The 15,140-nt window shown below is 48.3% G+C and overlaps 1 protein-coding gene across 5 annotated transcripts in view; it reads left to right on the forward strand.

Moving 5' to 3' along the window:
* Fgd3 (FYVE, RhoGEF and PH domain containing 3) overlaps nucleotides 1-15,140 on the forward strand; it is a 62,442-nt gene that overhangs the window by 29,267 nt on the left and 18,035 nt on the right. For all 5 annotated transcript variants that reach the window (XM_008771545.4, XM_008771543.4, NM_001108409.1 and 2 more), the window contains 7 exon segments: nucleotides 3,944-4,033; nucleotides 5,127-5,263; nucleotides 7,554-7,710; nucleotides 11,174-11,312; nucleotides 11,856-11,914; nucleotides 12,904-13,050; nucleotides 14,372-14,464. In XM_008771545.4, coding sequence (XP_008769767.1) covers nucleotides 3,944-4,033; nucleotides 5,127-5,263; nucleotides 7,554-7,710; nucleotides 11,174-11,312; nucleotides 11,856-11,914; nucleotides 12,904-13,050; nucleotides 14,372-14,464 — 822 coding nt within the window.

Genomic DNA, 15,140 nt, shown 5'->3' on the forward strand with positions numbered 1-15,140 from the left:
GTTGACACAAAACCAGCCAGGATAGTTGGGGTCTATTCCTGAACTGGACCCATATTTTCTTCCTCAGGCTTAAGGTCAGCAAGCCCAGGGGAGTTGGGGATTTAGCTCAGTGGTAGAGCGCTTGCCTAGCAAGCACAAGGCCCTGGGTTTGGTCCTCAGCTCCAGGAAAAAAAGAGCCAGCAAGCCCCAGTGATTCTCCTGTCTCCATCCCCTTTGGGTCTGTTACAGATGTAGGCAAGACACTTGGCTTTGAACATTTGTGCTGGGGTCTGAACTCGGTCCCAGCACAACAAGAACTCTTAACTGATGAACCATCTCTCTAGGACTCGTTTACCATTTTTTTTTTCTTTTTTTCCCGGAGCTGGGGACCGAACCCAGGGCCTTGTGCTTGCTAGGCAAGTGCTCTACCACTGAGCTAAATCCCCAACCCCTCGTTTACCATTTTTAATTTAAGTGTGGGTCTCGTATTTATAAACTCCCTCAGCCTTTGATTTTTAAAACCATTTTTAAAAAATTCTTCAAAATTCTATCTTATTTTATGTATATGGGTATTTTGCCCAAAATGTACGTATGGGGACCACATGCATGCCTGGTGTCCACAGAGGTCAGAAGACCATGTTACAAATGGTTTTGAGCCACTGTGTGGGGGCTGGGAATCAAACCCTGTTCTTCTGCAAGAGGAGCAAGTGCTCCTGACGGCTGAGCCATTTGTCCCGTCTTTTTGAGGAAAAATCTTCATTTCTCTTTGTCTTTGAAGGAGAGTTTCACCTGATACCATAGTCTCAGCTGATGATGTTTCTTCTTAGCATGCTTAATATCAGTCCATTCCCTCTGGCCCTCAAACATCCCTTGAGGGAGCACCTGGAAATGAGATAGACTGTCTCTCTCTCTCTCTCTCTCTCTCTCTCTCTCCCTCTCTCCCTCTCTCCCTCTCTCCCTCTCTCCCTCTCTCCTTCTCTCCCTCTCTCCCTCTCTCCCTCTCTCCCTCTCTCCCTCTCTCCCTTTCTCTCCTTCTCTTTCTCTCTCTTTAAGATTTATTTATTATATATAAGTACACTGCTGCTGTCTTCAGACACACCAGAAGAGAGTATTGGATCTCATTAGAGATGGTTGTGAGCCACCATGTGGTTGCTGGGATTTGAACTCAGGACCTCTGGAAGAGCAGTCAGTGCTCTTAACCACCGAGCCATCTCTCCAGCCCTTGGCTGCCTCTCTTATATTGCTCTCTTACTTTAATATTGCCTGTGACTTAGATATTTTTATCATACGGTGCCTTGGTGTACCCCCTCCTTTGTTACTGTCACAGGGTCTCTCCGTGTAACCCAGACTGGCGTCCACCTCACCACTCTCCTGCCTCAGCTTATAAGCATGAACAAGGTGGCTGGTTCCTTATTCTACACGGAGTTCTTTGAGTTTCTTGAACCTGTGTGGCCACTTCTTTCCTGAGATGGAGGAAGTCTTCAGGGATCATTTCTGCAAATGCTTTCTGTCTTTTTACCCTTTGTGACCCCCCATACGGAGATCTTGGTCTACCCGAAGGTATCCTGAAAGTCGACACTTTTAGAGTCTTGATGCTTTTCTCCGTTCTTTCTTGCTTTTCTCCACTGATTCTGACTTTAAGTGACTTTTTTGGGGAGCTAGAGACATGGCTTGTGGGTAAAGAGCACCGGTTGCTCTTGCAAAGGACCCGGAGTTCAGTTCCCATTACCCACAACCATAAGTAACTCCATTTCCAGGGGATATGACACCCTCTTTCTGGCCTCTTCAGGCATCAGACACACACCTGGTACACATGTATACACGCAGGCAAAAGTTTTATATACATAAAATAAAAATGATTAAATCTCAAAAAAAAAAAAAGAGGCAGGATGTGGCACTGGAGAGATGGCTCAGTGGTTAGAGCACTGGCTTCTTTTCCAGAGGACCTAGTTTGATACCTGGCATCCACACAGTAGCACACAGCCCTCTGTAACCCCAGACCTGGAGATCTAATGCCCTCTTCTGGCCACAGGGGGTACTGCATGCACAGGTGCACGGGCACAAGCAGGCAAGACACCTATTCACAGAGACATAACAAAGAGAAGAAAGATAACAGCAACTTTACTGGTCTGAACTACTTCTCTCCGAGTTTACTGTTTCTTTCGACCCTCTCTATGAGTTCCTCAGGCCAGTCAACTCCAGAATGTCCACTTCATTCTTTTGAATGGTTTTGTTTTTATCCCTGTTGATGGTGTTCCTTGTTCCTACTCTATCTAGTTTTAGATTTTTTTTTTGAGCACCTCTATGACATGTATATGGGCTTTTCATATCAGGAAACTCATAGATCTCTTTGTGTGTGCACAGGCACACATGCACGTATGTGTTCTAGTGTGTGGAGGCCAGAGTACAACCTGATGTCACTCCTTAGATACTATCCCTTGGGGTTTTTTTGAGACAGCGTTTCTCACAGGGATCTGGGTAGGCTGGCCAGAGAGCACCAAGTATCTAGCTGTCTCTATCTCCCCAGTACTTGAATTACAATAGCATTCCACCATGCCTGGCTGTTTATGTAAGTGCTGAGGACTGAACGTGGGCTCTGTGTTTACATGACAAGGACTTTACTGAGTCAATCCCCTGAGCCCCGGATCTGTCTGTCTGTCTGTCTGTCTTTTTTAAAAGATTTTTTTTGTTGTTGTTGTTAATGTCTGTTAGTATTGCACGTACAACTGCAAGCCAGAAGAGGGCATCGGATCCCATTGCAGATGGTTGTGAGCCACCATGTGGTTGCTGGGATTTGAACTCAGGACCTCTGGAAGAGCAGTCGGTGCTCTTAACCACTGAGCCATCTCTCCAGCCCACCCCACCCCCCATCTGTTTCTTTAGGGTCAGTTTGGGAGTTGTTTTCGTCCTCTGATTGACCATATTCTGCTTCTATGTACGGTTTATAAGTTTTGTTTCTTGCTTTTAGTTTTGGCTGAATGGGGACATTTAAAGAAACCACCTCTCCTGATTGTGCGCAAGCTTTAGGCCACCTTTATCCATCAGCACAGCTCAGGCATGTGCCTGACTAGAACTCTAATGTGCTGCTGGCTTTTGCTTTTCCGTTTCTGGATTCTTCTGCTTTCTACTCATGGAAGACAGAGTCCACAGTCCCAAATCCCCGTGGGTAGACCTCTGAGGAACCAGACATATCAGTGCTTGTCTGAGCTTTCTGTTTCTGCCCTGCAAGCCTAGTAGTCCTAGTGTGGGAGGAGCCTTGCTGTGGGAGGAGCCTTGCTGTGGGAGGAGCCCTGCTGTGGGAGGAGCCCTGCTGTGGGAGGAGCCCTGCTGTGGGAGGAGCCTTGCTGTGGGAGGAGCACAGGTATTGTTATCTGCCAAGCAACTGGACTAAGACAGGCATCTTCCACCTTCTCCTGGGCTTCCATCCTTGGAGTGTATTTGTAGGTACTGTGGCTGCTTGGTTTGTGTCTACAGTCCTCACACATGATCCGGTCTGCATACTATACCATCTGTGTCTCTGTGGAGGATCTGCAGCTTGTTGGCCCAATGTCTTGTTGATGTCACTTTACATTAGTGTGTGTGTGTGTGTGTGTGTGTGTGTGTGTGTGTGTGTGTGTGTGTGTTTTACTGGTGATGGAACCCCAGGTTTGTGCACGGTAGGCAAATTTTCTTCAGTTTGAGCTGCACCCCAGCTGTGCAGTGGACCCTGATGTGGTTACTATGGCTGCTCGCTAGTTAAAGGTCCAGAAACGTAAGCATTCCATCTAGACTGCAGTAGCCTTCGGGAACTGGGCAGAAACTGTTGTGCTTTTAATAGAGCCATCCTTGGAAATAGCATCTAAGAGAACCCAGTACCACATCTGAAAACCAGGAGCCTCCTCCTGCTCTCTCCGTCCCCTGGGCATCCTGGTGTCCCCTTGTTTGGTGCGCCTCTCCCATTAAGTGGCTACCCTTCTCTCTGCAGTGCTCTGACCCACAGAAGCTGCTTCACATTGCCCAGGAGCTCCTGCACACGGAGGAAGCCTACGTGAAGCGGCTGCACCTGCTGGACCAGGTAATCCATAGGCTGGGAATCAGGTTCTCTCCACCCCCAGACTTCAAACCACCCGTTTGGGTGCACGCTTCGGGGCTGGAGCATTGGCTAACTGTTGGAAGCACCGGCTACTCTTCAGAGGATCTGTCTGGTTTGGGATCTGGGTTTGGTCTCTAGCACCAACATAGGGCTTTCACGACGATCTGTAACCCCAGGTCCAGAGGCTCTGATGCACAAGGCACACACACGGGACACAGACATAACTCAGACAGAGCACTCATTAGCATAAAGTAAACAGATCCTTATCCTTTAAAAGTGCATACTTGTAACCCTAGCACCACGGAGATGCAAGACAGAAGGGCTGCTGGGATTCGCTGGTTGCTAACCTAGTTCTAGACCCTGCCTCAAGAGAATGTGGTGGGGAGTGACAGCAGGACACTGGTGTCTTCCTCTGGCTTCCGCACACACATACACAGGTATGTGCACTACACGCAGACCACACACTCACACACACATGAAACTATACACACATACACCACACTCACACACAACACACACTCCTATACACATATAAAACTACACACACACACACACAGGTATGTGCACTACACACACATACATCATATTCACACACAGGTGTATGCATTATACACATACACCACATCCACTCACACACATCACACACACTCACACATACCATGCATATACTACACACACATCCTACGTACAATAAAACTATATACACACAGGTGTATGCAACACACACACATACATACACCACATCCATTCGCACACACCACACATACTCAGGCACACATACACACATACACTACACAGACACACACCACACACACTCTCCTCTATACACATAAAACTATACACACACAGGTGTATGCATTACGCACACATATACACCACATCCATTCACACATCACACATACTCAGGCACACATACACACATACACTACACAGACACACACCACACACACTCACACACTCTAAAGTAAAATACAAATTTTAAATTAAAAGGGAGAGGAGCCCAAGAGTCCGCTGACGTGGCAGGTGTCTGAGTCGCTCCTACTCAGTGGTCATTGTGGGGCTTCTCTGTGCTCAGGTTTTCTGTGCCAAGCTGACAGAAGCAGGGATCCCTCCGGAAGTCACCACGGGCATCTTCTCTAACATCTCTTCTATCTACCGCTTCCACGGGCAGTTCCTCCTGCCTGGACTGAAGAAGAGGATCACAGAGGAGTGGTAAGCGTGGTCCAGGGCCCCCCAGGGCCCCTAAAGCCAGGAGTTCATCTGCCTGGAAGCCTGGCAGGTTCTTTGGGGTAGGATCCGTCTCATGGAGGACTGGGTACCTCTCTTCCCTTCCAGGCAACCCCAGCCCCACCTCTTCCTGGGTGGTGACCTTGACTGGTGTCTCTTTGATGTCTCTAGGGTTTATGTATCTAGATGAGATTTGAGGTCTGGAGGGAAAGCAATGAACAGTGGTGGTGTTTTATTTCCTCTCTCTGTCTGTAGCTACTTTTGCTTTTAAAAACCACGCCCAAGGAGTGGTTCCAGGTGCCTCTTTTTTCTGTGATCCTCAGCTTTTCCCAATTTTTATCAAAAGCTGCAAGCCAGGATTCTTGCAATGACACGGGAGAGGCCCACAGTTTTTACTATGCTCCCCTGAGTTTTGGGAAGCTGGAAGTTTGCCTACCTTCCTTGGCTGGGCTTGTGGCTGGGCCACTTTGTTATGCAGAGCAAGTTGCACTGTGTCCTCCAGGTGTTTAGTTAGAACTGGGTGTGGACTTTTGGTGACAAAGTCCATGTCTGGCAGCACAGGCCTTCTCCCTCCTTGTCCTGGAGACCCTACCGTAAGCCCACAGAGGATCAACCCAGTCCTGTGATGATGACGGTACTCGGCCTCTTGTCTTGCATCTCCAGTTGTTCAAGTCGTAAAACCAAACCCTGTGCACAGCTTCATAGGAGCACCAAGTGGTGGCTTTGTGTCTGTGCCTTTTTTCCCCTTTGGTTTTGGTAATTACTAAGGATAAATCTCCAAAAGAGAGTTCTAAGATCAGAAACTACAACTTTGGTTTTTCCTGTGAACGTCTATTCACCCAAGATAGGGCACCAGTTACAGTCCAAAACATAAAAATAAATACATAAATAAATAAAATAAGAAAAGAAAGAAAGAAAGAAAAGGAAAGAAAGAAGGAAAGAAAGAGAGAGAGAGAGAGAGAGAGAGAAAGAAAGAAAGAAAGAAAGAAAGAAAGAAAGAAAGAATTGGACCCAATCCCAGCTTAGTTGAAGCAGTGAGTTTACCGGGGTTGCTTAAGCACTAGGTTTACTGAGGTGATTTAAAGGTGGCCACAGCAGGGGAGGACTCAGGAAAGTTGGATTCCTAGAGTTCTTTTGAAAGAGCGTACCCCAAAACGGGGAGCCGCATCTCTCGCTCCGATCGCGGGGTGGGGTGCCCCCAGGAATCACGAGTAGCCATTCTTGATGTAAAAGCACGAGGTAGCTTTATTAACGAGATCCCGGGTCTTAGCGGGATCCCGGGTCGACACGTATCTCACACAGGAGACAGAGGAATCGACCCCGAGCTTCCAAACTCGGGGGTTTATATAGGGGAGGTTAGGGGCATTCGCGCGGGTGCACATGATTGGTCAATTCAAATGGTGCACAGTTACTTTCGGCGCGAAATGACATCAGCAAGGAGTACGTGCTCTCTAGCAGCTTGGCAGGCAGGTAGGGTGGCTTATCTCACTCAGGAGGGTGAAGGAAGGGGAGGGGGTGGCTACAGATGATCAATGTCCTTGGGGCTGATAGCTGGTTTGGCAAGTCCTATTTCTGGCTCTCCCTCAGGCACGTCCGGCCCTGCACATCGGACTCTGACAATGAGCAACCTTTATGAAACTCTAGTTCTGCACATTTGGGCTCTGACAATGAGTAACCTTTATGAAACTCTAGTTCTACACTTTCACAGACTAAGGGCAGCCTGGTGGAGTGAAAAGTCTCTCCCATGCAATTGTTAGTGCTTATATGATCTTGGGAAGAGGCCTTGTGAATCTTGTAAGTTTCAGGAGCTTCCTGAAGTTTTGGTTACTTCCTGAGCCTGGTAGGTTTTACTTCCTAGGTCTTAAGGATTCTCCCTCTGGAGGGGATGTTTTAATGGGGAAGAAATAACTACACAATCATGATTATGGTGTTGGCTTCCTAGAGTTTATTTGTTTACTCGGTGTACTCAAAAGTTTTCATAACCGGTCCTGCAAAGTCCTCTTCTCTCCCTGGCTTTGGTAGCAGTGTGTTGACCCACCATTTCCACTCATTTAGAGTGACACTTCACTGGCCATCTTTCATAACTGTGGCCTGCCCCTCAAGGACAGCACTGCTGTTAAGTTCTTCTCTATGGGCACTGGTCCTCAGCCTGTGCTGTTGAGGTGTTTGGTGAAAGCACTCAGAGAGGGTGACCAGTGTTCTTAGGACCACAGCACGAGGCATCAGCACCATGCCACCTAGACTGTTCATCCAGTGACCATGCTTCTCCACACAGGGATACAAAGCCTCGTCTCGGAGACATCCTGCAGAAACTGGCTCCGTTCCTGAAGATGTATGGCGAGTACGTCAAGAACTTTGACAGAGCAATGGGGCTAGTGAGCACGTGGACCCAGCGTTCTCCGCAGTTTAAGGACGTCATCCACACCATCCAGGTAGTGTGACGTACACACTCTTCTTTCAACTTCGAAAAGTTTTTTTGTTTTTGTTTTTGTTTTTCTTTTAAGATTTATTTATTATTTCATATAAGTACACTGTCGTTGTCTTCAGACACACCAGAAGAGGGCATCAGGTCCCATTACAGATGGTTGTGAGCCACCATGTGGTTGCTGGGAATTGAACTCAGGACCTCTGGACGAGCAGCCAGTGCTCTTAACCTCTGAGCTATCTCTCCAGCCCTACGGGCTCACCTCTTGATCGTAGCACTTCCCATGGACCAAGCATATTCAAACCACCACAGACAGGGTCTCAGGCTAGGCACGTGCCTTTAATCTCTACACTCAGGACTCAGAGACAAGCAAATCTTTGTGAGTTTGAGGCCAGAACAGTCTATATAGCAAGTTTTAGACCAGACAGCACTACACAGTAAGACCACGTCCAAGGAAAACAAACAACAAAATCAAATAACCCATTACCACTACAATAACAGTAAATCTTGGCCTCAGCACATTTCAGAGTTCTTGACAAAGACCTGGTCTGTGTCTACTGACACCGATGTTGCTTCTTGTACCTGGAGGGTAGAACCTGGGGCAGGTCTACAGTGCACAGAATGGCCCACAAAAGAAAAATCCTCCTTAGCAGATGTCTGTGGCTAAGGCTGGGAAGCCTAGACCTAAATAAAATGGGGTCAAATGACCATCACATTCCCCTTGGTCTCTGGAGAATTCCTTTGCTTAATCCAAAGCATATTTTAAATTATAATCCTTAAAGAAGTCCAAACATTTACCAAGGGTTTGTAAGGTGACCAACTTAAGGCTAGAGGGAGCCTGAGTTTGGATCTCTAACACAAGGTAAAGGCAGGCATGGTGGCCTGTGTCTGAACCCTAGTACGTGGGGCTGAGGGTAGGGTCACAGAGACAGGTAGTTCTGGGGCTGATAAGCAAGCCTGGGTGAGATCTAGTTTCAGCCAGTGTATACAGCATACCCAGGAATGACCACATGAAGGCAAAACTTACAGATGTTACATTCTGTCCCCTTTCCTTTGATCTCTAAGCACATATGACGGCCATTGTCTTTTGAAACTCATCTGCAGACACTGCTGCCGTCATCACTAAGTGTGAGGGAGCATCTCTCACACGCCCACGTGGTGACTGGAATCAAGAACCCCCACTCGGCTGTCACAGTACTGTCCCCTCACAGCCCACACGGCCGCCAGCTATCCCAGTGATGCACTTGAAAGTTTTCTTTGCCCTTTTTCTCTCTGAGGTTCATAAGCCAAACTAAAACACACACTGTTCTCATTATCAGGGTGAGTTCTCCTCTCTAGGACAGGCTCTGCCCTTGGCTACCTCTTGGCTTTGGGCTTATCTGTGGTTTATTCATGATTCAATTTGGGCTGTGCCTCTGTGTGAGTTTCACTGGAGCAAAGTCCTTTTCCCCTCTTGCCTCTATTCTTAAGTCTCTAGCAGGAAGAAGCTGTGAAGCCCTGGGACCAACCATCCCACATCTTCCCTTTATTCTTGCTTGAAACAATCTGTCTGTGTGATGTATGCCTGTGTACATATGTGTGCATATGCTCATGTCTTAGTTAGGGTCTTATTGCTTTGAACAGACCCTGTGGCCAATGTAAGTTTTATAAAGGACAACATTTAATTGGGGGTGGCTTACAGGTTCAGAGGTTCAGTCCATTATCATCAAGGCAGGAGCATGGCAGCATCCAGGCAGGCCTGGTGCAGGAGGAGCTGAGAGGTCTACATCTTCATCTGAAGGAAGCCAGGAACAGTCTGAGCATCCTCAGGCAGCTAGGAGGAGGGTCTCCAAGCCCACCCCCACAGTGACACACTTCCTCCAACAAGGCCACACCTTCTAATAGTGCCACTCCCTGGGCCAAGCATATGCAAACCATCATAGCTCATATCTGTGTATGTGCACGGCAAGGTCAGAGGTCAGTGTCGTGTATCTTCTCTCTCTTCCCATCTTATTTTTTTTGAGGCAGGGTCTTTCATTGAACCCAGTGCTCAATGACTCTGTTAGGCTAACTGGCCAATGATACACGGTTATCTCTGCCTTTCCAGCACTGGGATCTCAAGTGAACACATGACACTCAGAGTTTTGTTTTTTTTGTTTTTTGTTTTTTTTTTTTTTTTCGGAGCTGGGGACCGAACCCAGGGTCTTGCGCTTCCTAGGTAAACGCTCTACCGCTGAGCTAAATCCCCAGCCCCAGAGTTTTGTTTTAATTTTATTTTATGTGTGTGAGTGTTTTACCTCCATGTATGTCCATGAACTGTGTGCATGTCTGTCTGGTGCCCCAGGAGGTCAGAAGAGGATGTCAGAAAACTCCATAACTAGATTTCCGATGGTTGTCAGTCATGTAGTTGCTAGAATTAAGTTTTAAGTGTTCTTAAACTTTGAGCCATCTTCCCAGCACCAACACTCAGATTTTTTTAACTTAAGCACAACTATCATTAAAAAAAAAAAAAGCTAGGGGTGGTGGTGCATGCCTTTAATCCCAACAGAGGGAGGCTGATCTCTGTGAGTTCAAGGCCAGCCTGGTCTATGAATAGAGTCCAGGTCAGCCACGGCTCTGTTAAACAGAGAAACTGTCTCCAAAAACCCAAAAACAAAACCAAAAACTCATTGTTTAGGGGCTGACAAGATGGCTTGGTGGGCAGAGTGCTCCAGTGTAAACACAAGGACCTGAGTTCAGATCCCCAGACCCTGTTGGACCCTAGACAGTTCTGGGTCCTTCTCCATCAGAAGTTTTGTTCTGGGGCCTGAGGAAGTGTGGGTAGCTGGGGCCCTGAAGTTGCTAGGGGCAGGGCTTCAGATAGTGGGAGAAATGGCAGGCTCTTTCAGCTCTCAGAGAGTGGCAGAGGCAGAAGGACCAGCAGCATGGCGGAGAGCCCAAGGTGAGCATGGAGGTGAGAGATTGCTAGCAGTCGTCGCAGATGAGCTAGCGTGCAGGACGAAGATGTGCACCGTCTGCATGCAGCAAGAAGACACAGAAGTGTGGCAAGAGGGGAGCTGGGATCAGGAGGGAGGAGGGGAGATGTAGAGAGCAAGGGACAGTACAGGGGTAGGGTTGCAGCAGCTGCCTGCTTGCTCTGTCATTCATCTTGCAGGGACTCTGCAGAAGGACACCCAGCAGCTTCAAGGCATGAGGACTGATATTGGGAGAGTTAGGCACAGTTAGCCTCCACCTGACAGAGAGGAGGTGGACCTGAGGGGGACTCTCGTGAGAGGAGGCAGTTGTTTTCTTCAGTCCAAGCCTGCCCACGCAGAGTTCCGGTTCCTCTATCGTTAGACACCTTTGAGCCTCAGTTTCCCCAGCTGTGAGATGTGGTCTATGCCAATAGTGTCTTGAAAATCAGGAGGCCCCAGGCAGCCTCCGGGGACTACTCTGACAGTAACAGGGGCGAGACCCTACGGTGACCCGATGTGTGCTCTCTGTCCCCACAGAAGCAGGAGGTGTGCGGGAACTTGACCCTGCAGCATCACATGCTGGAGCCTGTGCAGAGGGTCCCCCGCTATGAGCTGCTGCTCAAGGACTACTTAAAGCGGCTCCCCAGGGATGCCCCGGACCGGAAGGATGCTGAGAGTAAGTGAAGGTGGCCAAGAGGCTGGGGGGGGGGGAGGGTGGTCTCTGGAGGAGGCTGAGAAACTTGGGCTGAGACACACAGAGGAAGGCAGAGGGGAGAGAGACAGAGACAGAGAGGCTCATGGCTACGAAAGTGATTTAGTCTTTTCCTGTCACATGGGAAGACTGTCTGGGGGAAGGCACTGCCAAACACTGGCTCCATTCGGAGCTTAGGCCCAGCCATGGGCCCCTCAAGTGAGGGTGTTCCTATTTCAGGAGCCATGACCAATGTAACCCAGTGGGCAGCACAGGGCTGGGAACTGTGTAAGAGAGTTGGGGGGGGGGGTCTCATTTGGTGTTGGCCCCAGCAGGCTCAACAAATGGTTCTGGGCCTTGTCCCTTCTCTGTGCCAGACCTCTGGAGCAGTCTGGGCACACCGAGAAAGGCCAAGTGCAGGAACAAGGCCTCCCACTGGAAGCCATGACATCATCGGTGTGAACATCTCCTGTGAGAACCTGCGGCCTTACCACGGGCCCAGGCTCACTAGTTCTCCTCCTCATGCAGGGTCTTTGGAACTCATCTCTATAGCTGCTGACCACTCCAATGCTGCCATTAGGAAGATGGTGAGTTCAGACTGCTGTTGTAGGGAAGCGAAGAACACGCAGGGAGAGTGAGGTGGTAGGCCATATAAGCAAGCACCTTCACCCCTAATTCCGGGTGGACCCCATCAGTCTCCCCAGGACATGCCAGGTGCATATCCTAGTACTACCTAGTAATAACAAGTGTACGCTCAACCTCCCTCTGTACAGACCAGGTAGGTATATGCCTACCTTCCCAGTGCAAGCCAGATGCATGCTCCACCTCCCCAGGACATGTCAGGATGACATCTGAATCCTTTATATACCTGACAGTTCCTGCAAGGTCATGGGTTCTTCCCCACCCTCCAGGGTCCCATGCATCCTGTGCTGTTTGATCTGCTACCATCTATAGCATATATACAAAGAAGGGCCCCAGACCTGCCTGCTTTTAAATACCCAAGTAGAAATCACAAGTCAAAGGACGGGACACCTCAGGACCAGTAGGTCCTGCCCCAGCCCATGTTGCTATTGTCAAAATCCCTACAGGCTCGATTCTACTTTGAGTAGTGTTGAATTCTAATCAAGAGCTAGGGGCATGAGCTACTAACCTTGTCCCCATTGTAACTTTGGGCATTATGATCCCCAACCAGGCCTGGGGAAAGTAACATGTAGATTGGCCCAGTCTGAGTCATAGCGACTCAACTAACTCCTGCATGCATAAGTTTCCTTGTCTGTAAGTTGGGGATAACCATGCCACTTACGCCATAGAGTATGTGTCAGAATTAAATAATTAAAATATGACTAGTGTAGAACAGCCCCTAACACATAGCAACAGAGGTTTGTGATTTATTAGTTTCTGAATGATGATTTTCTAGTCACCCTTTAATACCCAGCTAAAATGTCCCCCTGTGTTTTTCTCCCTTTTCACTGGCAGTCGTTTCATTGCTACAGTGGACTCTGGGTCACAGATGTAGAGAATGGCTTTGCTCACCTCGGGGTCCACAGCAGTTCCCTGGGTCTTGTGTCTCTTGCAGGAGAAAATGCACAAGCTCTTAGAGGTGTATGAGCAGCTGGGTGGGGAGGAGGACATCGTTAACCCAGCCAATGAGCTGATCAAGGAGGGCAACATCCAGAAGTTATCAGCCAAGAATGGCACCACTCAGGACCGACACCTCTTCTTGGTGAGCCAGCCTGCCATCCGAGGCCTAGAACTCCCTCATATGCCTTCTCAGACCCTGGATAGTACTGGAAAGATTCAGAAGCCCAAGAAGGAGATTCTTCTATAGCCTTCCAGATAGGTTTTTGGGGGCTATCTCTTGCTAATGGTCTTGTCCTGTTTTCTGCTAAAATTTCATCTAAAATCTATGTTCCTTATAGCATGAGTTCTTCTCCACCTTCCAGAGTCCCACGCATCCTGTGCTGTTTTTTTCTGCTAGCATCTATGGCATCCATTCAAAGAAGGGCCCAGCCAGACCTGCCAGCTTTCTATTTTTCATACACCTTGGAGTCCAGCAAACGAAATACAAAGAATTGTAGCCAAACATCACAATCTCACCTGTCCCCAGAACCAAGCTCTGGTTTTGAGGGAGGGGAAAGACAGGAAGGAATTATAGTGAGGGATCCATTCAAGTACCTTACATGCAGAAGAGACACAGTTCTTTTTCTGTAGCTACTTCTCTGCTTCCCCTATCTCCTCTCTCTTCTCCTTCCCCGCTTCTTGGTTCTTCCCAAGGCCTTACATTTGCTAGGCAAACACCCTACCACCGCCTTACACTCATAGTCCAGATCTATTCTTGAATAAATAACTGTATCTTTGCAAGTTTCCTTTTTTAACCTAGGACCTTTGACATACCTAACCACAATTTGTTGGCTGAATAATAGCACTAGGTATGGGTTTCATCTTGTGGAATGGGCCTTAGGTCCAATCAGAAAGTGATCGGTCACTCCCATGACTTTCATGTCTCTATTGTACCAGCGGTTGTATCTTGCCCGGCCAGTTGTTATTGTAACTTACAGGGTTCATATCTGGGTGTGATTTATGTTCACGTCTCTCCTCTGATAAAGCGTATAGCATCTTTCAGCACTATGGAAAGCTATTCAGTGGGGTTGAAGCTTTTAGGTCAGTTCTGACTTGATTTCTCCATGTTCTAGATGGAGACTAAGTATGTGGTGTTTGCAGAAGTAGCATTTTATCACCAAATTCTAGAGGGTAACCATTAGCAGTAACCTGTACTAGTTGGCGTTTATGGGATCTCAATGGCCAACAACTCCGAAAGATGTAACCCTTTCCTGGGACTGGGATTTTGTTTGTTAGTCTCTGGTGTCTGGTGGGACCATTGCTGTCCAATATAGGCTCAGACTAAACCTCTGGAGGGTTGTGCTTAAAGGAGTGTGTGCATCTTTTAGAAAATATATTTTACTCTATGACACTGAATAAAGCTTATATGGGTCCTTTGTGAGGGGCTCCCTGTGACACCACTCCCCACGACGTCTTTCTTACAGTTCAACAATGTGATGCTCTACTGCGTACCCAAACTAAGGCTCATGGGCCAGAAGTTCAGTGTACGGGAGAAAATGGACATCTCTGATCTCCAGGTGAGTGGGTCCCGCTCTCCCCCTCTTATGCCTTGGAAGGGGTACAATCAGGCATAACTTTGATGGCCCCTCTGCGGCTCAGAGGTTTCTGGGGCAGCATCTTCAAAGGCCCTGGTATACTAACTAGTGTTCCCTATGGTCTTGATTATACTTTCTGTAAGGTCCCTGATAGCCTCTTGTTGAAGGGAACAGGAGGCTAGGACTAAAGTTCACAGCCATGGGGGTCAAACAGGCAGGCTGTCACTTGGTGAGGACAGGGCTCAAGACCCCAATTAAATATCTAGAAGTGAAACTCAGGCCATTGATTTAGAATGGAGCGTGGACCTACTCTACACTGGCCTGTGGTTTTGTGCTGATAGAAGAGGGTTCAATCTGAGAGCCCTCAAGGACATGACGCTACTCCATCAATTCTGTCTGAGTGCACACCTTTAAACTCACCATGCACCTGCCCATGTGGGCTCAAGCACCTGCTGAAAGACAGAGTCAAGCATCTTGTACGATCTTCATCCCTCCCAAGGGGTATGGCTGTGCTGGGAGGCAAAGCCCTGTATGCTGGAGGGAAAGGCTGTGCCAAGGCTAGCTGGGGAGGAGGGAAGGACTAACAAAGGAGGCCTAATGGGTAGGTGCCTTTACCAAGCGGCAGTCTAAACACAGAGCCTGAGGCCCAGCTCTGTAT

The sequence above is a fragment of the Rattus norvegicus genome, chromosome 17, assembly GCF_036323735.1.
Source record: "Rattus norvegicus strain BN/NHsdMcwi chromosome 17, GRCr8, whole genome shotgun sequence".
NCBI classification, from domain to species: Eukaryota; Metazoa; Chordata; class Mammalia; order Rodentia; family Muridae; genus Rattus; species Rattus norvegicus.